The sequence below is a fragment of the Triturus cristatus genome, chromosome 3_2 (genome assembly GCF_964204655.1).
Source record: "Triturus cristatus chromosome 3_2, aTriCri1.1, whole genome shotgun sequence".
NCBI classification, from domain to species: domain Eukaryota; kingdom Metazoa; phylum Chordata; class Amphibia; order Caudata; family Salamandridae; genus Triturus; species Triturus cristatus.
In genome coordinates, this window is record NC_140584.1 from 1120599548 (window position 1) to 1120621563 (window position 22016).

At 45.3% G+C, this 22016-nt stretch overlaps 1 protein-coding gene across 2 annotated transcripts in view; it reads right to left on the bottom strand.

Annotated features, from left to right (window-relative positions):
- The window catches only part of LOC146859223 (uncharacterized), a 121927-nt gene that overhangs the window by 22079 nt on the left and 77832 nt on the right, over nt 1–22016 (bottom strand). For both annotated transcript variants that reach the window (XM_085649913.1, XM_085649912.1), the window contains 2 exons: nt 11027–11047; nt 4197–4235 (listed from right to left, as the gene is read on the bottom strand). In XM_085649913.1, coding sequence (XP_085506039.1) covers nt 4197–4235; nt 11027–11047 — 60 coding nt within the window. The remainder of the gene's footprint in view (nt 1–4196; nt 4236–11026; nt 11048–22016) is intronic.

A 22016-nucleotide genomic window follows, 5' to 3' on the forward strand; every position in this document is an offset into this window, starting at 1 on the left:
GAAATCGAAGGAATACTGACCCTCAATATTCCGAATCCACCGCTTCTGTGTAAAGTTCGTGAGTTGATTCTGGAGATGCTGTTTTTTCCGACTTTTGGTATTGTGCCACCACATCAGGAGTTGGTGATACTTCGTCTTGAAATTTTGCAAGGGGTTTTAGAGCTTTTGGGAGCCAATCTCATTCTGGACTGAAGGTAAACCCTTTGTTGTACATAAAGGTCCAAAAGAAGAAGATAACCTAGGACCGAGTGAAAGAAGAATAAAGTTAGGGACTTTCCGTCAAGATACTGAAAGAAGGCTAGGGAAGTCTTTTCGTGGACTGTGTAAATAAGGAACTGAGAATTGTTAGGGGACTTCCAGCTTCAAGGCGTTGTGTGGACTGGGTTGACAAGCAATACCCAGAGGAGAAAGAGACTCTTACATGTTGCTGTCGAACTCTGGATTTTGAAAATTTTGCAAAGATGGCAGATGCTGGAAATACTCACTGTAGAGCTAGATTAGTGATAGGTACACTTTTAGGGGTAGTGATAGCTGCTATAGTTGCGCTGTAGCCTCATATATCGTTTCTCATGAGCAGGAGGGGGAGGTACAGGGGACACAGCCAAAAAGGGGTTACTATAGGAGCTCAAAGAGCTTTGATATTTGAAGAGAGTCGTAGGTTTCACATAGATCTGTCTAGAAGTGACTTTAAGCTGAATGCTTATGCGAAGCTGTGTATGAGTATGTTGATGCTAAGGATGCGAAAGATTGTTATGTGTGCATGCAGCTACCTTCTTCTGTAGATGAGGGTATTAGATACCATCATCTTCCACTAACCCATGGGATTTCTTGCAGCTTATTGCTTAGCATCTTTTACGAGAGGAGACAGTTTGGTTATTTTTTTTCCAATTACGATGCAGTACTTCCTGATGTTCCAGCCTATAAGCATTTGAATAAGTACGACTATTATAAGCCAGAGGACAGACTTCGGAAATATTTCATACCGGCTTTGGAATTGAATACGGCTTATGCTCTCCGGCATAATTTGACATGTTTATTGTCGGAGACAGAGAAGAAGTTTATAGGTCAAGTAGAAGATAGATATAGAAAACTAACCCAGACATGAAACACAGGAGAGAGTCCAGTAGATTGGACTGATGAGGAGAGATTGCATAGATCTAAAGGAAGTTATGGACCCATAGCTTTAGACCAGACGCAGAAGGGGAAATTGTGTGTGAGATGTCCTCAGACCTATTATGAAAAGGTTTCGGTGGGACAGAGTACGTGTGACCATACCTTTACTATGGAGGACTCTGCTAAGAACTTTTTGCAAGGTCCGGTGCAAGTGATTCCAACTGTGTATCATGTGTGTGGAAGGAATGGCTATGTGAGGTTGCCCGCGAACTGGTATGGTACATGTTACTTGGCTATTATCTTTCTGAAGATCTATCATGCAGAAGATTTAAATCTTTTGGAGACTGGACATCATTCTAAAGTACGGAGAGCTGCAAGTGCAGGAGCCGTGATTGGTGATATCTTTGGAGCGATGATACCGAGTTTCGGTGTGATTTTGAATGATGTGAAGATAAGAAAGTTGGCGACTGTGGTTGATGAATTGTCGATGAATACTGCAAGGTTGTTGCTGTTGGTGGATGGAGAGATGTTGTCGATAAGGACCATGGTTTTGCAAAATCGTCTCGCTTTAGACGTATTATTGGCAAAAGAGGGTGGAGACTGTAAATTGTTGAAAGTTCAGGAATGTTGCACGTATATTCCAGACAACAGCAAGGATCTGAAGAAATATATTGACAACATTACCACGATTCATCATGAGATTGCAGAATTGACTGAAAAGGGTGTGTGGGAAAAGATTGGAAAAGGATTTGGTCGTGTGGGAAGTTGGTTTGCGAGCTTGGGAAAAGGGTTCCTTGGATTTGTGTTGAAGCCTCTTATTATTGTAGTGGTTTGTGTGATCTGCTTGTGGGGTCTCATCAGAGCCTGTAAGTGGTACAGAGGAAACAGAGTTGAAAGAGCTCTTAGAGCGAGCGAGAGGCAAATGGCTAGACTGCAGGACAGTCAATACCAGAATCTTAAGAGAATGGAGAGGTTCCAACAGGGGAGAATGGCAACAAGCACTGTTTAGGTCGGTTCTTTCTCCAAGGGAATGAGTTTATAATGGTGTGATGACAATTGTCATCAAAGGGGGGAACTGATAGAGCGCCCTTGCATCATGGCGCAAGGGTGTCTGTGTTGGCGCACGGCTGCTGTTTGTGCGCCAGCGCAGGGGATAAGGACAGGAATGCACTGTATCTTGTAGATACATCTGATAGAGCGTTATGAGATTTTGAAATTTGTAGGGGTGCATCATATTCACCGTTAGTCAGCATCCACATATTAATCAATGTATGTTTAGAAGTGCCATAGAAATGTATTGCTATAACCGTTTAACATAGAGGTGATTAGAAATGTAATAACGATTTTGTGAGGATCAACGTTGCAAGCTATCGTGAATGCATTTAGTAAAATGCACAACGATTAGTTTTCGTACAATGCAATGTATTAGGTTAAAGGTATGCCATGTTAAAGTTACACATGTAGAGTGCTTATTCACACATGTGAGAATGATAAACTAATGCTTAGAGTGTGATTTAATAGAGTGTTTAATTTTGTAAAGGCCTGACTGCATATACGTTAGAAGAGAAGGCCTGTTCATTTCCTATGTTAGCTAATGTTGTAGGCCGAAAATGGTTCCCTCGGCAAAGGCTTTGGGTTGCAGGGAAATGTAAAATCTGAAAGATGTGAGCTGGTTTTCTCGTTCCCATGTTTCTGTTGCAGGTGCAAGGACATTTAACTCGTTAGCGAGAATAGGTCTTTGTTTTAGGAGTTAGGATGCTGCGAGAAGCCAACAGGGGAGTGCATTGGAATGTGGAGAAGTTACTTTCAGCGAGGAAGGTGCCTGAGACCCAAGGTCAAGCTAACGGACGTTGGACGACAGACAATTTCTGATGGAAAACTACCAAAAGAAGACCTGGCCGAAGAAGTGTGTTGAAGGGCGTGTTCTATGATTTTGGGGTTTTGTATTAGGGACAGTGCCCCGTGGGTTGAGCAGAAGAGGTTTAGGCGGGAAGCTAGAAGGAGCATCCTAGATCGAGCTCTGACTAAGTGAACGTACTTCTTAGGAAGTCTTCACTTCTGACACCTTTTTCCTGATTCTTTTTGCCTGGGATGGGAATGCTATGTAGGGGCAGTGAAGGGAAATAAATGTTTTTCTTTTGACTAATGATTCCTAAAATAGATATTAGCCTAACAAGTATTTTCTTGATGCTTTTGGAATCAATGATTCTCTTTGTCTTAAGTTGAATGAGAATTTTGCGTAGGCTTGTTTTTGTGTTAGTGCCTATTTTCCTTTTACACCTTGTACTGAGGTGTTTGTATGTTCAGCTGTTTTTGATTGTAATAAAATCTTTAAAATTTTAGATTCAGAGTCAGTGGTCCTTTCCAAATGAAATCTAATTTTGGTAGATATATTTTGATAATTGTGTTCGTCCCCTCTACAATATTTTGCGGATAAAAAGATCCTGGCGACCAGAGAGGATTCTTGGAGATAACCAGGTAGGCAAGAATCCAGTCCTATCACAGCACATTCCTGCCCTTTTATTTAGACACAGGGCAGCGCAGCAGGAAGGTTTGCAGCGCTGTCATCCTTCAAAATAGGGTAAATGAGGCCCATAAATTTTGCTATTGAAATCTTCTAATCGGAGTGTTTCTCACTGAAGAAATGGTTGATATATTTGTCAATTTGTCTCTAAAAATGTAGCCTGTACTTCTAAAGAGGTCTGCACATTGGCCTGCTGGATTTTCTCTAGGTAACAATTAGAGAGCACAGAACTCAGAAGTCAGTCTTTTTATCTTCAGAAAAATTATGAAAATTTACACGTGCACATAGATCTTCACTGGTTGGCAATGAGGCAGGGAAGGGATTTTAAGCGAGTTTGCTTGACTGCATAAAGCCTTTGACAGCCCAGCTCAGTCCTCTACCAGCCAACTTCTGGCCTTACATTCCTGGGTGCCATCCTTGTGTTTACTAAGGGTAGACGTTCTTGATTCAATAATTCAGGGCAGGTCAAGTCTTACTTGTGGCCACTCTTTTCATGAATTAGTCAAACTCACCTAAATGTCATGTACCCATCCCAGTGCTTCTTGTAAGGAATCCTTACCTGGAGCAGCTTTCACCACGTCCTGCGGTGTTAATCCAGCTAAAATGAAAATAACACTGAGTCAGAAAGACAAATGGAGGGCTCATCAGCAGGGCAATGCAATGGGTTGTCCCACCCTAGGCAACAATATTTTGTCAGACTCAACCACTTGCTGCTTGGAGGGGAAATCCGCTGCCTCCTTCCCCTGGTGCCGTGGTTGCGTCTCGCAGTGTAGGACTGAGTATCCTATGGTATTTTTGTCACACTATCTAGCACATCTTGAACAACTGGTGAGGGCACAGTCATTTAATGTTTGTCTTGGGGTGCTGGCATGCAGTGGCTATAGTTTATGCCCTAGGGCTCTCTGTGTCAACTTCGTGCCTTGTTTCTATCTTGTGCAGTCTTCTAGCCAATACTATAACAGAGCCAAGTATGACAGTAACAGGAATTTCATGAGTCGCGTGCTTTACAAATACATGTTATGTTATATTATGCAGGGTCCGACTGGTCATAGCAGGCATCAGGTTTTTCCCTGGGAGACTGGAAGGGTGGGGGCCAATTTTGCAGCAGAGGGGTCAGTTTTTAGGTCTCGCTGGTGTAGGCTGCGCACATGCGCAGTCTACTTCTAGGATTTACAAATCAATACAAATCACAATTTGTGTTGGTTTGTAAGTTCTTGCCTCAATGGGACATTTGATGGGTGGTGCATGACATTCCCATGTAATCACCCATAGGTTTTGATGCATATCTTTATTTACAAAGAATTGCATACAGGGACGTATGCCATAACCCTGCACCTCCTCCTCGTCGCATCTGCCCCCTGAGTTTTCTCCTCTTTGCAGCTTGCTGTACAAAAAGTATGCTGGCTAAAGTGCAAACACCCTTGTGCTATGGTGCAAGGGCGCCTTCGTTTTTGGGCATGACAGCCACATTTGTGCCACCGCAGGGAGAAAAAAGAATTGAGGCACTTCCAAGCAGATGTGGCACTGTTTTACTCTCCCCCTTTTCAAGCAAGACAGATCAGCAACAGCTGCGTTGTTTGAACTCTTTGTAAATATGCTGCATAGTTCATAGAGACAGACTGACAGTCTTATTCTCTGCAGCATTTGCTGAATGTCTTTCCTCTTCAGGACTCACCTCATGGATCCCTTGTCCCACCTTTTTCTTCCCATGTGTGCCTCTGAAGGGGTGTGTGGGGGAAGTGCCTAATCAGATGCATTAGGACGACACGCGCATCAAGCATGACAAAACATGACAAGGGCATTCGTGTGATTGCTGTAGTGATCTATAAGTAATCTGCAACTCACAGGTTTGAATACTCCCTAAAAAGCTTACCATTTTAATACAGATGATGCAAAGAGTTGAATGGAATCTGCCAATCGCAGCTTCCATTCCAAGTACAGCTGTTCAATGTGACAGGTGTCTTGCCGGGGATGGTGCCAGATGAGGAGGGGCAGTAAGAGCATGTAGCATGGGACAGAAGGAGTTTGGGTGGTGCCTACCACAGTACCATACAGCAAAGTCAGCTTTGGTTTCATCACACCTCAGGGTGAGAGTTGCACAGTGCTGCACCATACCTGTGAGGTATAACACCTCAGGTCATCCATCCAATACTAGATTTTGACACCACCAAAGATCTCCTCGGTCTCACATAAGCAGCCTCATGAAGATGTGGCCCTCTCAAGTGCTGGGGCACATCAGACAGCTCAACCCTGCCAGCTGGTGCGAGCTCCATGAAGCCAGCCTAACAGCAGAGCCCAGGCCTGTTAACAAACACTGTAGCAGCAAGAGTCTGTTGCCCAAGTCATGAGCCTGGCCCATACCCAGCAAGCATTGCTCAAAGTTAAGGAAAAACTGTAAGCAAGTTGCATTATAGATAGATAGATAGATAGATAGATAGATAGATAGATAGATAGATAGATAGATAGATAGATAGATAGATAGATAGATAGATAGATAGATAGATAGATAGATAGATAGATAGATAGATAGATAGATAGATAGATAGATAGATAGATAGATAGATAGATAAACAAGAAAATCAGTATAGCAGTCCTTTACATGTGTTTTATACCTGGACTGCATTTTAGTTTGGCATAAAACGCAGCAGAGGGCAGACTGGACTACTTGTGGTGACTCTGAGTATGGCAGTAAAATAGTGTCTTTATTTTGGTTCCTAACTGTGAGACACCAAGGGCGACAAGACAAACGTAATAGTGTGTGTCCTTCACGGGTCCCATGAACTATTTTCACTGTATTAAATAGCCCCAATCATAGTGGGGAGGAGAGGAAGATGCTATGAGGGAACAAGTGATATTTTATCTTAAATGTACAGGCCCCAAGCACTTACTCCCCATGGTTCCATAAGAATACACTGTAAGAATGGCACGAAAATACGCCATTCTGCAACACCAGCAAGATAGTTTTAGCTATGTGAGTGCGATGCTGGATCGACCATTTTGCCTATCTGGTTTTCTGGTGGGCTCCAACCATAGATCATATTCTAATTATGGCATTCAACACTGTAGGGTAGGGCTGAACATTTTACCAAGGTTCATTCTCAATCAATCAATCAATCAATCAATCAATCAATCAATCAATCAATCAATCAATCAATTAATCAATCAATCAGTGACATATAAAGTGCAACTACTCACCCTTGAGGGTCTCAAGGCACTGGGGGTAGGGGCTGTGTCTGTGGTTCAATCGAAGAGCCAGGTCTTGAGGTTTTTCCTGAATTGCAGCAGTGATGCCGATTGCCTGAGGTGCAGAGGCAGGGAGTCCCAGGTCTTCACATCGAGGTAGAAAGATTTTCCTCCAGACGTGGTTTTGCAGATCTGTGGGACGGTGGTCAGGGCCAATAGAGCGGAACGAAGATGTCTGTTGGTGGTGTGGAAGGAGAGTGGGTGTTTGCGGTATGCAGTTCCAGTATTGTGGGGGGCTTTGTAGGCGTGTGTGAGAAGCTTGAATATGATACTTTTGTCGACAGGTAGCCAGTAAAGGTCTCTCAGGTGGCTGCTGTTGTGGTTTTGGCATGGGATGTTCAGGATGCGTCTGGCAGTGGTGTTCTGGATAGTCTACAGTTCCTTATGTAGTTTCTGGGTGGTGCCGGTGTAGAGTGCATTGCAGTAGTCTAGTCTGCTGCTGACGAGTGTATGGCTGACTGAAGCTCTTACTAAAGAAGTGGCGCATGTGGAGACAGGAGGACGTGCCAGTGTTGATTTGACAGTTCATTGAGAGTGAGGAGTTTAGGATAATGCTGAGGTTTCGTGTGTGGTCCATGGCTGTGGGGAGGATTCCGATCGCTGTGGGCCACCAAGAGTCGACCCAGGCAGAGGGAGTGGAGTCCTCGATGAGGACTTCAGACTTGTCTGAGTTAAGCTTGAGGCAGCTCTCCTTCCTCCAGCTGGTGACTGCCTGCATCCTGTCGTGGAAGTTGCTCTTGGCGGCTGTGGGTTCGTCAGTGAGGGAGAAAATTAGCTAGAGACAATGTTGAGTCCATGGCTTCTGATGAAGGCTGTGAGCAGAGCCATGTAGATGTTGAAGAGGGTGGGTGGGGCTCAGGGAGTATCAGCTCTCAGTTCTCTGCCTACAGACACCTGGATAACACGCAGCTATATACTCATTCTTTCCTAAGAGTGTAGAAATCTGTAGGCTCAGCACAAACTGGAAAAAAGTACCACTTCCTCAATTATCTCATTCGTGGTCCCCAGACTGCACACCTACAAGGCACTTTTTTCTTATTCAGTGTCTTTCAAACACTTTTTGTGTAAAATCACCCCAACCACAAGGATCCAGCATCATTGAGATACAATTGATTTTTGATGAAAAGTAGTCATACAGCATGACAAATTACTTTTTTGTGCTACTTTGCACTACTTTGTGTCAAGGGTCCTTTCCATGTGTGGTACATGGGTGGTCCCATGGAACCACCCATGCATTTTACCACAAGGCCCGATATACTCAAAAGAATAGACAGCGCTCTACCCCAAAAATAAATGCCTCTTAAAGGCCTGTGAAAAGTTTTCATTTCTCAAAACCTTTCTAAATGTATATGTGCGCTGAACCGTTCAGCACACATACTGAGTAGGATAATGGTTAAACTATATACAAGAATAGTAATTGGTACAGAAAGGTTATCCTTCCTGTAGAAAAGCCTATGCATGACATCACACACACAGCATTACACAATGGCGCTAGAGTGTGTACATTGGTGCATGGAAACCTAATGGAGTAGAGAAAACAGCACTATGTATTTGTAGATATTATGCTGTTTTGATCACTTTCTATGACTCAACACAGCAACTTTTGTTGCAGCACTGTTTTCAGACAAAAGGTGGGAAATGACCACTACAACACAGTCATTACACCGCGATACCTTTACAACACGGTCGTTACAACAACCGCGTTGTTACTACGCGATGTAAGGACATCGCAATTCTTTGAAACAAATTCCACTAGGGGGCATTGTGGTATTGGAAATTAATTTCCAACCCTTTCCCCACTGTTGCATAAACTTTAGTGGGAAAGGTAGTATTGTGCGCGAAGCAGTGGTGATTCTGGCGGGAACGAGGTCGCCACCCACTTGGGGAAGGTACTTACCCTGGATGCCTCAATCCATGCCACTCCCACCACGCTCAGCTTGCCTATCGGAGCGAAGCTGGCGCTACATAAATCTGGACACTGACAGCACTTGTTGTTGGAAGAGGCATCAGAAGAAGGAACTCACTCCGAAATGCATCATGCCCCGTCAATAAAGCTGCCGATTACCTGAAAGCCTGTGCGTGTGCCTAATCCTTTCATCAGAGGGGACTTGGTCTCAAATTGTTGGTGCTTCGGCCACTCAGCACCTGGGCATCCCATCCTACAGCAGCGCAGCAGAAAAAGTGGCAGCTTTGGTGATTTTCAAAAACTTTGGAAAACTGCTGCACCGCCGCCATTCCTGCATCCAGCAACACTTGTTGGGGCGGACTTTGATTACTCAATCCATGCCGGAATCTTTCGACGGCTGGAATGGCGGCAGGATGAAGGCTTCTGGGAAAGGTAGTATTGTGCGCAAAGCAGTGGTGATTCTGGCGGGAACGAGGTCGCCACCCACTTGGGGAAGGTACTTACCCTGGATGCCTCAATCCATGCCACTCCCACCACGCTCAGCTCGCCTATCGGAGCGAAGCTGGCGCTACATAAATCTGGACACTGACAGCACTTGTTGTTGGAAGAGGCATCAGAAGAAGGAACTCACTCCGAAATGCATCATGCTCCGTCAATAAAGCTGCCGATTACCTGAAAGCCTGTGCGTGTGCCTAATCCTTTCATCAGAGGGGACTTGGTCTCAAATTGTTGGTGCTTCGGCCACTCAGCACCTGGGCACCCCATCCTACAGCAGCGCAGCAGAAAAAGTGGCAGCTTTGGTGATTTTCAAAAACTTTGGAAAACTGCTGCACCGCCGCCATTCCTGCATCCAGCAACACTTGTTGGGGCGGACTTTGATTACTCAATCCATGCCGGAATCTTTCGATGGCTGGAATGGCGGCAGGATGAAGGCTTCTGGGAAAGGTAATATTGTGCGCGAAGCAGTGGTGATTCTGGCGGGAACGAGGTCGCCACCCACTTGGGGAAGGTACTTACCCTGGATGCCTCAATCCATGCCACTCCCACCACGCTCAGCTCGCCTATCGGAGCGAAGCTGGCGCTACATAAATCTGGACACTGACAGCACTTGTTGTTGGAAGAGGCATCAGAAGAAGGAACTCACTCCGAAATGCATCATGCCCCGTCAATAAAGCTGCCGATTACCTGAAAGCCTGTGCGTGTGCCTAATCCTTTCATCAGAGGGGACTTGGTCTCAAATTGTTGGTGCTTCGGCCACTCAGCACCTGGGCACCCCATCCTACAGCAGCGCAGCAGAAAAAGTGGCAGCTTTGGTGATTTTCAAAAACTTTGGAAAACTGCTGCACCGCCGCCATTCCTGCATCCAGCAACACTTGTTGGGGCGGACTTTGATTACTCAATCCATGCCGGAATCTTTCGATGGCTGGAATGGCGGCAGGATGAAGGCTTCTGGGAAAGGTAGTATTGTGCGCGAAGCAGTGGTGATTCTGAATGAAAATGAAATGAATGAAAATGAAAATGAATTTATACACCGCGGTTGCTGCCCTGGGGCGTCCAAGCGCTAGAGGAACCAGATGGGGGGGGTTTAGTGAGGATAGCTGGCGGGAACGAGGTCGCCACCCACTTGGGGAAGGTACTTACCCTGGATGCCTCAATCCATGCCACTCCCACCACGCTCAGCTCGCCTATCGGAGCGAAGCTGGCGCTACATAAATCTGGACACTGACAGCACTTGTTGTTGGAAGAGGCATCAGAAGAAGAAACTCACTCCGAAATACATCATGCCCCGTCAATAAAGCTGCCGATTACCTGAAAGCCTGTGCGTGTGCCTAATCCTTTCATCAGAGGGGACTTGGTCTCAAACTTTAGTAGGAATAGTAAATAATACTATTCCTAAGTCCAGCACACCCCCTAGTGGAAGTCGTTGTAAAGACTTGCGATGTAATACATCGCATACTAACAATGCGGTCATTGTAACAACCGCGTTGTAATGGCATGCGATGTATTACTTTGTGTTGTAATGTGCCATATTCCAAAAGGTAGTTGATCTTCCCTGGAGAGTTATACGTGTTACCACCCCTATAAGGAAAGCTAAGGCATCAGGCATTTTCTAGAGTCTTTACAGTCAGTGTTACAATAGGTTTCACATGTCAGAGTTTTAGAAACAGACTAATGATCTAGAGTAAGCTTTACTTGTTCTCACTGTGTGCTCTCACATAATCCATGCAAGGAGTCCTTACCTTCACCATTTAGTAGATTTTCTGAAAATAAAGACAAAACATTGCGTTACAAAAATCTGTGTACTCATCAGCAGGTCCAGTACAATGAGCATTGAGACCCCAGAAAGTAACTGCTTGCCACATCCCCATTTCCTATTGTGTAGTGACATCCTGGCACTCTCCACCCTTGGAGCTCTTGGTGGGCATTTGCAGGCATGTGCCTTGCTGATGGGACCTATGTACTTCAAATCCTTTTTGCATCATAATGTAGTACCTGCATTGGATGTGGGTGTGTGTCTTGGAGTGCTTTCAATACACCTTCCAGTGATTAATGGGCAGATGTAGCATGCACTGATTACCACCTCTTTTTGTTGTGATTGAGCATGCACTGATTACCACCTCTTTGTGTTGTGGTGGATCGTGTATTGATTACCACCTCTTTGTGTAGTGGTGGAGTGTAGGAAGCTTTCTCTTTATGTGATATATCAATACGTTGATATACCATGTAAAGAGTCCAGGGGTTCGCTTATGTGTGAACAGCAGCTTGCTATGCAATCCTAAAGTTCTCTGTTAGGGTATAGTGTGAACGCGCGGCGCTAGGCTTAATGCAGAGAAGTGCAGGACATTAGTAAATACGCACAATGATTAATATATGACAACACAAGAAGGAGACCCACACCAATTAAAAAAATGGCAAGCACCTTTATAGATGATTTAACATCAGAGAAAAATCATTCAGATGAGTACTTTTAAAAAGATTATTTCTTTTTACTTTAAAAAGTGGACACTGTGCAACATTATCCTATGGAAAGAAAAAAAAGTTCTGCAAACAGGTACTCTGCATCAACTTACAGGACTAACCTCCAGGAGTTAAAGTGAGTGGTGGGCAAAGTCTTAGGCAGCACAAACAGTACACCACCAATGGCAGAAGGGCACCCGGGTAAAGGGTGCAAATCAGTATTGGGAGCCCAAAGAATTTCAATGGAGATTGATCAGTGTAAAAAGAAGCTGCAGGCTCTGGCTAGGAAAGAAGGCTTCCCACCCTTCTCCCAATAAAAACGCTATCCCAAATGTTTACCAAGCATTATGCATTTAGTATATTATTACATAGGAACTCATAACAGCAATTTCTTTACTATGGCCATAAATTAGATAAAGATAAAGCAGAATTTTAAAGGTGTCAATAAATTTCAAAAAGGAGATACATACTACACAGATTTCAAATGACAATATATAAAAATCTGAAAATATTAGTTGATGTTCTTCCAAGATGTCTAGAGAGGTCATTTGAAATACAAATGTTTTCAGCCTCAGATGTCATGATCATGGTTTCCACAATATTTGGTTCCAGAGATGAATCCTCAGTGTGTTGATCCAGATATCTAGATATTAAATCACTTTTGAAAGATAGTCTGTTACACAAGCCCTTTGAGACATGACAGGCTATATTAGGGAATTGCAGATTCTCACTAGCTAGTTAGGGTATTTGCAGCCTTCTGCAATAGGTGAATTAACCTACACAATCTGGCTCCAGCACACAAAATAATCATTTCTAGAGCAGATACATTATTTTACCAGGCTATATTTCACAACAGGCCGGTGTAGGGTGGGGAAAGGAAAGTCAAATGTAAGTCACACCTGACTTTTGATGACTTTTGATGACTCTGTCCCAGCATAATAGGCTGATCAAAGCAATATGGCATATTGGAATGTGGAGTTTCCTGATTGCACATTTCACCTCAGTGGCTAGTAGGTTTAGATATTGACACCCTTAAGTATCAGGAATAGGAAACAACATGAAATGTGTTGCCTCAAGAACAACATGATATCATCAATGTCCCATACAGTTGTGAAATCTTTTCACGCAGCAAATCATTGTTTGACATATCACGTGTGAAAGGTAAGAAGGGAGTTCAGTTAATGCCCATTGAATTATTGCTCTCTCAGGTATGACTGTGAGCTAGAGTTGATACCAGCCTTCACATGGCTCCTCACACACATCGCTGTGATATTTCTTAGGGGTTCTTCTTCTCCCCTCTATTATTCAACTTCTACCTAACCCGCTTACTAAACTTGATTAAATCATTCAACCTCACCTGTTCCAAATCATTTAAAAAATGGATTGTCTTGAAGATTTCTACAATTTAAAAATCGATGACTGCCTCCGGGTCATAAAAACATGGAGACGAATAACCATCTAAAGCTAAATACAATCGACATATAATATGAGCTGCCGACAATGGTTAAAATTCCAGCCTACCCTCAAATGGCCTAAGGCAGTGTTTCCCAAACTGTGGTCCGCGGACCCCTAGGGGTCCATGACACATTCGCAGGGGGTCCTCAGGCAGCAGTTTTAAAAGCAGTGCAAAGTTCCTTGTATAATTAGAAGTTTTGAAGCAACAATAAAAGTGTCAAGGTAACACCAGTGATTAATGTTCCTGCTGGAAAGAAATGAGAGTTTTGTCCAGTGGCAGCTTTGACTTATCTAATGTGGTACAGAGGGTTACTATGCCTATTGCAAAGAACGTGTACCTGCATGTTTTTTAAAAACTGTATTTTATCTGCATAGGTCAGTGGGTTACTGCTTTTGACACAGAGATTCTTTAGTTACTGTGCAGTTTATAAGTGACAATCGTGATCTAGCACAGTGACCTATAAACTGGCATCAAAAAGATGTTTGCAAACTGCATGGTACAAGTTAATAACTCATGTTTTTTCCCAGTCTTTCATTATCCTGATGCTGCTAAAAAGGCTTATTTGAATGGAAATAAAGTTTTATTGTTAAAGTCAATGCTAACCACTGTGTTATGTCCTAAATCCTGATTTTCTTTAAAAATGTCTACCAGTATGAATGACATGTGAATCCTACAACTTGAAGTCGCCTTTGCCTTATGTAACATTTTCTATACACTGGTTTACATGTAGGATTCATTGTCTCTATGGGGCAGATTTACAAGGGAAGTGATTCAGTGACTGCTGCAAGCCATTTGGCTGCGCCACACTTAATCACTTTCAAAGCACAGGGATGCAACATATGTATAACAATATGTTGTATCTCAGTGCTCTCCCTGCGCTGGTGCACAAACTGCTGCCATTCGCCGGCACTGGCACCCTTGCACCATGGTGCAAGGATGCCTGCATTGTGGGGAAATTGTTTATGTGCAGGTAGGGTTCCCGTTCTGCACATAAACAATCAGTAGAGGGGATTTCATCTTTCTATGTGTGCTGCAGAATGCAGCATGCATAGAAAGAGGAAAAAAATGAGGAGAAATGAATACATTTCTCCTTGTTGCGCCTCCCTACGCCTTCCTTGGGGAGGGGTAGCATTCAGACGCATTTCCAGATTTACAATTTCTCGTAAATCTGGAAATGTGACTGGTTTCATGGGTGTTGCGTGGGAACACTCACAGCAAAACCCATGGAAGGCACCTTTCATGCAAAGTGGTGCGTGCAAAGGGGCCATATTTACAAGAACAGTAAAAGTCACGCAGGGTGGCTTTTCCTGTCCTTGTAAATATGGGGCACTAAAATGCTCCACCGGGTTGTCACTTTTTGTGACGCTCTGGTTGCGCAAGGGGCTTGTAAATCTGCCCCTATATGTGTGTGTTGTAAATTGCTCTGACATCCTACAATGGTATGAGAGATGCTATAAAAAAACAAAATACATGTGACAGAGGGACTATGGAGAGATGAGAGGCACTGTTGGAGGAGGATAATATGGGAATCATTGAAGAACCCCAACAAAGATTGTCGTATCCAGGTGCATAGTAAGGTCATCATTTACTATTCCTTAAAAGCTAATACAATTCAACATATAATGATAAATGTGTTGTAGAATGTACTATTGTTTCCTAAATTTTCTTGGGGGGAGGGCCTCCCAAAGCCCCTTTTGTAGTGGTTAGGCTCACTCACTGCACTTGGTGTGCGCTATATGGGGACTGGTCTGAAAACATTTGCCAGGGCTGCTTTGGGTTTCCAGTCTGGCCCTGGCAGGAGCAGGAGCCTCATACTGCGAAATGAAAACAATAATTTAAATGTTAGTCACGGAGATGCAGCACCAACCTTCCCAATACAGTTTTTGGCAGATCATTTCAATATAAAATACTAAAATCCTTAGTAATCCGACTATTTGTTTTGTGTGCACACCTGTGTTTATTTTTTTCGAATTGCTGTTTTAATGTTGTGAAATTTAAATCATTCAGATTGCTTGGGGCTCCCCGGCTTCCAGTGGTCACTCAATGGGGGTCCTCAGGAGTCAAACGTTTGGGAACCACTGCCCTAAGGAACATGAGGCATCTCCACCAATATCAAAATGAGTCAGAAACCCAGGGGTAACTATGGATTCAGTTCAATATTTGATACCACATGTTCATAATATAAAACAGAGTGCCTTCTACTATGTTGTATCCTCCCATTGCATGGATACCTACAGAAACTGCAAGCTATACTCACACTCGTAATCTCCAAGCTTGACTATGCCAACAGTCTATAACTTGGTGCACCTGCATTCATCACATGCAAAATATAACTCATTCAATTTTCTGCTGCAAGAATTCTTTTCTGACTGCACCCACAAGAGCGCAAGACTCCATGCTTCCAATCACTCCACTAGCTACCTATAGCAAGAATGGCAATGTTCGAGGCACTTTTCATTGTGAACAGAGTCTCCAAGGAAAAGGACGACTACACCGATACACTAATTTCAAAGACTCGAGATTTGCACCGCTCATCACCATACCACCTTAGCATAAGAAATCTGTAGGAGGCACTACTTTTTCTGAGAAATCCGCCAAGGTCTAGAAATCACAATCAGCCATCATTTGAAGCATTCAGGAGCACATATACTTCAGAAGACAGTTGATAGCAAACTTATGTTCAAGACAACTACATCCACACATTCCAGCAATTGAAACCGGGAAAGACAGTCACACCCTAAAATATAAGCTTCAGCTTACTATCCACAGATTGGAAGCAACACAACCAGCAATCTACTTTCCATAGTTAGGTAAGTTAAGGAGGGCTGACCTATTTCTTGCTGGGGTTTATATAGTTATGTAACTTCATATATAACATTTCTAGCTCACACTAATACTAATACCATCACACTCCGAGGTTGGTCAGTCGCCAACTGTAACTTTCACTTCTTATATTCAAATAAGACCTATCTACTATGAGGATTGCCATCACCAGTATTGTGCAGTCAATAAACAAGCTATCACTAGCATGTCATGATTGAAAAGATCTGTCACACACTGTGGTGCAATCAGAGGGATTTATTCTAGCTCAGCAATGCAGGTTCCAGATATAAATACACTGTGGCTGCTTCTTTATAATTCACAAAGCCACTCAGATATAGGATGATAGTAACAATGCACATCCCAAGAGATCTCTCCACTTCTCTCTCCCTCCAACCATGGCAATCCGGCCCACATCTACACACAAAATGTCTGATTGGACAACCAAATGCTGTAACTTTCTATGCCGACTATAATCATAGGTAATAGCATAAAGGTACCTACAAAGCTGTTCAAAGCTGCCAACATGCTTAAAAATCATAAACTGTGCATGTGCCTCTCGCACCTCGTAATCCACCACACTGCTACAGGCTACGTTGCATAACACGATAAGTGCACTTCATTGTGATCATGCATGAAGTGCAAGCACTTCCTACATAGAATCTTAAAACATAGACAACAACGTTCCAGCCACACACCAATCTATATGCCGTAGGCTGCTGCTCATGTAAGTATGCACTTCATTGGCACACATAGGGATTTTAAGTGCTATGTAAATGCTGCAATAAAATATAATTCAATATTTATCACGTATGCATCTCCAAGATTTGTTTTAATCTTGTTGAAATCTTTGGTTCCATCGCACTTGGTAATAAAAAACACAATGTCCTTAATTTCTGCTTTCATAATTGCTTGTTTACAGGTATTTACATTTGTGGTGTATTAGAAGCAAATTGACATCCTGCAGTCTTTCTTTTCACACTTTTTGCATGCAGGGCCACTGGAATTATGGCATTCTGCAGCTATGTAGTTTTCCACATGATTATGAATTTGCTGCATTTGCCACATAATAAACCATCTTTCGCATAATTTTCAGATTAAAAAGAAAAATGTTTCAAGCTCAATCAGATCAAAAGTTACCAAAACACTACATCATGTGATGTTGCACAGTGGAAGGTCCTTCCCAAAGGTTGAATGGTCCCCTTTCAGTTGCTGATAGCTGTATTAGACTGTGGAACTGGTCCTTATGAGGTGCAACTGTTGCCCAGATAGGGCTAACGTGTGTAAAAAATGGCAAAATAATGAATTACTACTATCACACATTAAGCCGCATGATTTGTGTTTTTGATTGCGACATAATTTATTCAACCATGCCAAATAATTATAATTTAGGCCTCTCCTACCACATAATTCCAGTTGCCCTGCCTGTACCCTAGTGTGAATGTCACATAGTTCACATTGCAGTCAGAGAAAGAAAAGAAAATATTTCCACATTAAGAGTAAGCGCCAATGTGTCAGAGGACATAGCCTGACATTTAACCTATGTCTTTGAAGGAGCAGTCAATGTATCAAGATAAAAGAATGCATTTTATTGCTAATTCAAATTCTGAACTCCACCGCTTTTTGTCAGTTACACTGTATTCCTTCATTTGAATGCAGTTCATTAAAAAAACTGATTTTAAACAGAGTTTTTCATAAATACTATGGCAGCTGCCTCCTATATTTGCGGGGTGCAAAGATTAGTATGGGCCATGGTGACTGCCCTGGCTTAGGGTTCTCTCCTTTACTACATCTACTTGGGACTTACAGTGGTAGCTAAAGTTAACCCAATTGGGGAAGCAATTGTACAGTTTTAGGAAAGAGCTCTGGAACTGGAGACCTGGATAGGAGGAACCCTGTGCACTTTCAGTCAAAATCACAAAATTTACCAAGCCAAAAGGGGGAGTGACCATGTCAAAAAGGGGCATTTTCTGACACAGGAGCATGCACTTATTACCGCCTCTTTGTGTTTTGCGGTGATTCTATTTCAGACATGTGACATTGGTCTTCGCGATACCAATATTTCAGTAGCCAGTGTTTTAAGTCCTGTGTTTATGACGTAAAATGCTCAGCAAGATATACTGAGTGACTGAAGGGCCAAGTTGCTTTGCATTGCTTGAAATTACATACCGAAAATATAGCAAGCTGCAGATGAAAAGAGCCAAGTGTAAAAGTGTTCATAACTCGAATTGGTAGTTTAAAAACAAATATATTGAGAGTGCTTAGTAGAGTGATTTAGTAGGAGTTAGTATTTTGAGCATGCACTGGTACCAAAAAAAAATAAACTGAAAACATAAATTAAAATAACCAGAAATCTACATAATACTACCTTTTACTGTAAACACGATATAAATATTTTCAAGTGTATTTACGCATTTGTCTTTTTACATGATATGGATATCATGTACATAAGGTTTGGATGCTAATTACAGATTCAGTGACTCAGTGGCGTAACGAAAGTTGAGGGGGCCCCCCTGCAAAGTACACGGAGGGGGCCCCCTCCCCGGGCCACCACCTACCACTTTTTCAGAGGAGGCCCCCTGGAGCTTGAGGGCCCACCCTGCACTGAGGGGTCTGCGGGGGCTTATCTTACACCACTGTGAAGATGCCAGAAATGCCTCTTATTTCAGTTATGGACCTATCTCATTAGAAAAACAGACCTACAACTTCGGGCCATAAGACATCCACTTTAACACCAGGTAAAAAATAGAACAAAGTCATTTTGCACTGACATAGCAACAGTAATTAGCCCATAGTAAGCTTATTCTATTTTGGCCACAGCCCAAAAATAGAAAAACTTTCTCATATGCCCTGGCAGTGAGGTCTGTGGGACTGGCAGGTTTCTGTGCCCGGGGAGGTCTGTGGGACTGGCAGGTTTCCCTGCCTGGGGAGGTCTGTGGGTCTAGCAGGTTTCTCTGCCTGGGGAGGTCTGTGGGGCTGGCAGGTTTCTCTGCCTGGGGAGGTCTGTGGGTCTGGAGGTTTCTCTGCCTGGGGAGATCTGTGGGACTGGCAGGTTTCTGTGCTTGGGGAGGTTTGTCGGGCTGGCAGGTTTCTGTGCCCGGGGAGGTCTGTGGGGCTGGCAGGTTTCTGTGCCCGGGGAGGTCAATGGAACTGGCAGGTTTCTGTGCTTGGGGAGGTCTGTGGGACTGGCAGGATTCTGTGCCTGGGGAGGTCTGTTTGGCTGGCAGGTTTCTCTGCCTGTGGGATTGGCAGGCTTCTCTGCCTGGGGAGGTCTGTGGGGCTGGCAGGTTTCTGTGCCTGGGGAGGTCAATGGAACTGGCAGGTTTCTGTGCTTGGGGAGGTTTGTGGGACTGGCAGGATTCTGTGCCTGGGGAGGTCTGTTTGGCTGGCAGGTTTCTCTGCCTGTGGGACTGGCAGGTTTCACTGCCTGGGGAGGTCTGTGGGGCTGGCAGGTTTCTGTGCTTGGGGACATCTGTGGGATTGGCAGGATTCTGTGCCTGGGGACAGTGGCGTAACAAAAGATGAGGGGGCCCCCCTGCAAAGTACACGGAGGGGGTCCCCTCCCCGGGCCACCACCTACCACTTTTGCAGAGGAGGCCCCCTGGAGCTTGAAGGCCCACCCTGCACAGAGGGGTCTGCGGGGGCTTCTCTTACACCACTGTGTAGATGCCAGAAATGCCTCTTATTTCAGTTATGGACCTATCTCATTAGAAAAACAGACCTACAACTTCGGGCCATAAGACATCCACTTTAACACCAGGTAAAAAATAGAACAAAGTCATTTTGCACTGACATAGCAACAGTAATTAGCCCATAGTAAGCTTATTCTATTTTGGCCACAGCCCAAAAATAGAAAAACTTTCTCATATGCCCTGGCAGTGAGGTCTGTGGGACTGGCAGGTTTCTGTGCCCGGGGAGGTCTGTGGGACAGGCAGGTTTCCCTGCCTGGGGAGGTCTGTGGGTCTAGCAGGTTTCTCTGCCTGGGTAGGTCTGTGGGGCTGGCAGGTTTCTCTGCCTGGGGAGGTCTGTGGGACTGGAGGTTTCTCTGCCTGGGGAGGTCTGTGGGACTGGCAGGTTTCTGTGCTTGGGGAGGTTTGTGGGGCTGGCAGGTTTCTGTGCCCGGCGAGGTCAATGGAACTAGCAGGTTTCTGTGCTTGGGGAGGTCTGTGGGACTGGCAGGATTCTGTGCCTGGGGAGGTCTGTTTGGCTGGCAGGTTTCTCTGCCTGTGGGACTGGCAGGCTTCTCTGCCTGGGGAGGTCTGTGGGGCTGGCAGGTTTCTGTGCCTCGGGAAGTCAATGGAACTGGCAGGTTTCTGTGTTTGGGGAGGTCTGTGGGACTGCCAGGATTCTGTGCCTGGGGAGGTCTGTGGGGCTGGCAGGTTTCTGTGCTTGGGGACGTCTGTGGGACTGGCAGGATTCTGTGCCTGGGGAGGTCTGTTTGGCTGGCAGGTTTCTCTGCCTGGGGAGATCTGTGGGGCTGGCAGGTTTCTGTGCGCGGGGGAGGTCTGTGGGACTGGCAGGTTTCTGTGCCCGAGGAGGTCTGTGGGACTGGCAGGTTTCTGTACCCTGGGAGGTCTATGGGGCTAATAGGTTTCTGTGCCTGGGGAGGTCTGTGGGACTGGCTGGTTTTTGTGCCTGGGGAGGTCTATGGCGCTGGCAGGTTTCTCTGCCTGGGGAGGTCGGTAGGGCTGGCAGGAGTCTGTGATTGGGGAGGTCTGTGGGGCTGACAGGTTTCTCTACCTGGAGAGGTCTGTGGGGCTGGCAGGTTTCTGTGCTAGGTGAGGTGTGTGGGGCTGGCAGGCATCTGTGCCCGAGGAGGTCTGTGGGGCTGGCAGGTTTCTGTGCTTGATGAGGTCTGTGGGGCTGGCAGATTCTGTGCCTGTGGATGTCTGTGGGACTGCCAGGTTTCTGTGCTTTGGGAGGTCTGTGGGGCTGGCTGATTCTGTGCCTGTGGAGGTCTGTGGGACTGGCAGGTTTCTGTGCTTGGGAAGGTCTGTGGGGCTGGCAGGTTTCTCTGCTTGGTGATGTCTGTGGGACTGGCAGGATTCTGTGCTTCGGGAGGTCAGTGGGACTGGCTGGTTTCTGTGCCCGGGGATGTCTGTTGGACTGGCAGGTTTCTCTGCCTGGTGAGGTCTGTGGGACTGGCAGGATTCTCTGCCTGGAGAGGTCTGTGCGACTGGCAGGTTTCTCTGCCCGTGGACGTTGGGGGGCTGTGAGGATTCTGTGCTTGGGGAGGTCTGTGGGGCTGGCAGGTTTCTCTGCCTGGAGAGGTCTGTGGGGTTGGCAGATTCTGTGCCTGTGGAGGTCTGTGGGTCTGGCAGGTTTCTGTGCCCGTGGAGGTCTGTGGGTCTGGCAGGGTTCTGTGCCCTAGGAGGTCTGTTCGGCTAACAGCTTTCTGTGCCTGGCGAGGTCAGCGGGAATGGCTGATTTCTCTGCCTGAGGAGGTCTGTGGGTCTGGCAGGTTTCTGTGCCCGGGGAGTTCTGTAAGCCTGGCAGGTTTCTCTGTCCGGGGAGGTCTGTGGGGCTGGCAGGTTTCTCTACCTGGGGAGGTCTGTGGGGATTTCAGGTTTCTGTGCCTGTTTAGGTCTGTGGGACTGGCAGGTTTCTGTGCTTGGGGAGGTCAGTGGGGCTGGCAGGGTTCTGTGCCTGGGGAGGTCTGTGGGACTGGCTGGTTTCTCTGCCTGGGGAGGTCTGTGGGGCCGGCAGGTTTCTGTGCCCGGAGAGGTCTGTGGGGCTGGCAGGTTTCTGTGCCCGGAGATGTCTGTGGGGATGGCAGGTTTCTCTGCCTGGAGAGGTTTGTGGGGCTGGCCAGTTTCTGGGGCAGGATGCTGGGTGATCTTGTCACACCCACAGAGTCAGGGATTTGGAGCCATTTATGGACCAGAAACATTGATCCTTTTACTGCTACTTAGTGGAGTACGACGGCTTCAGGGCGGAAAAGTGCGCAGAGCGCCCCACAGTTCAAAGGTCGCAAGTGAGGTAGGTTGTGTTGGTGT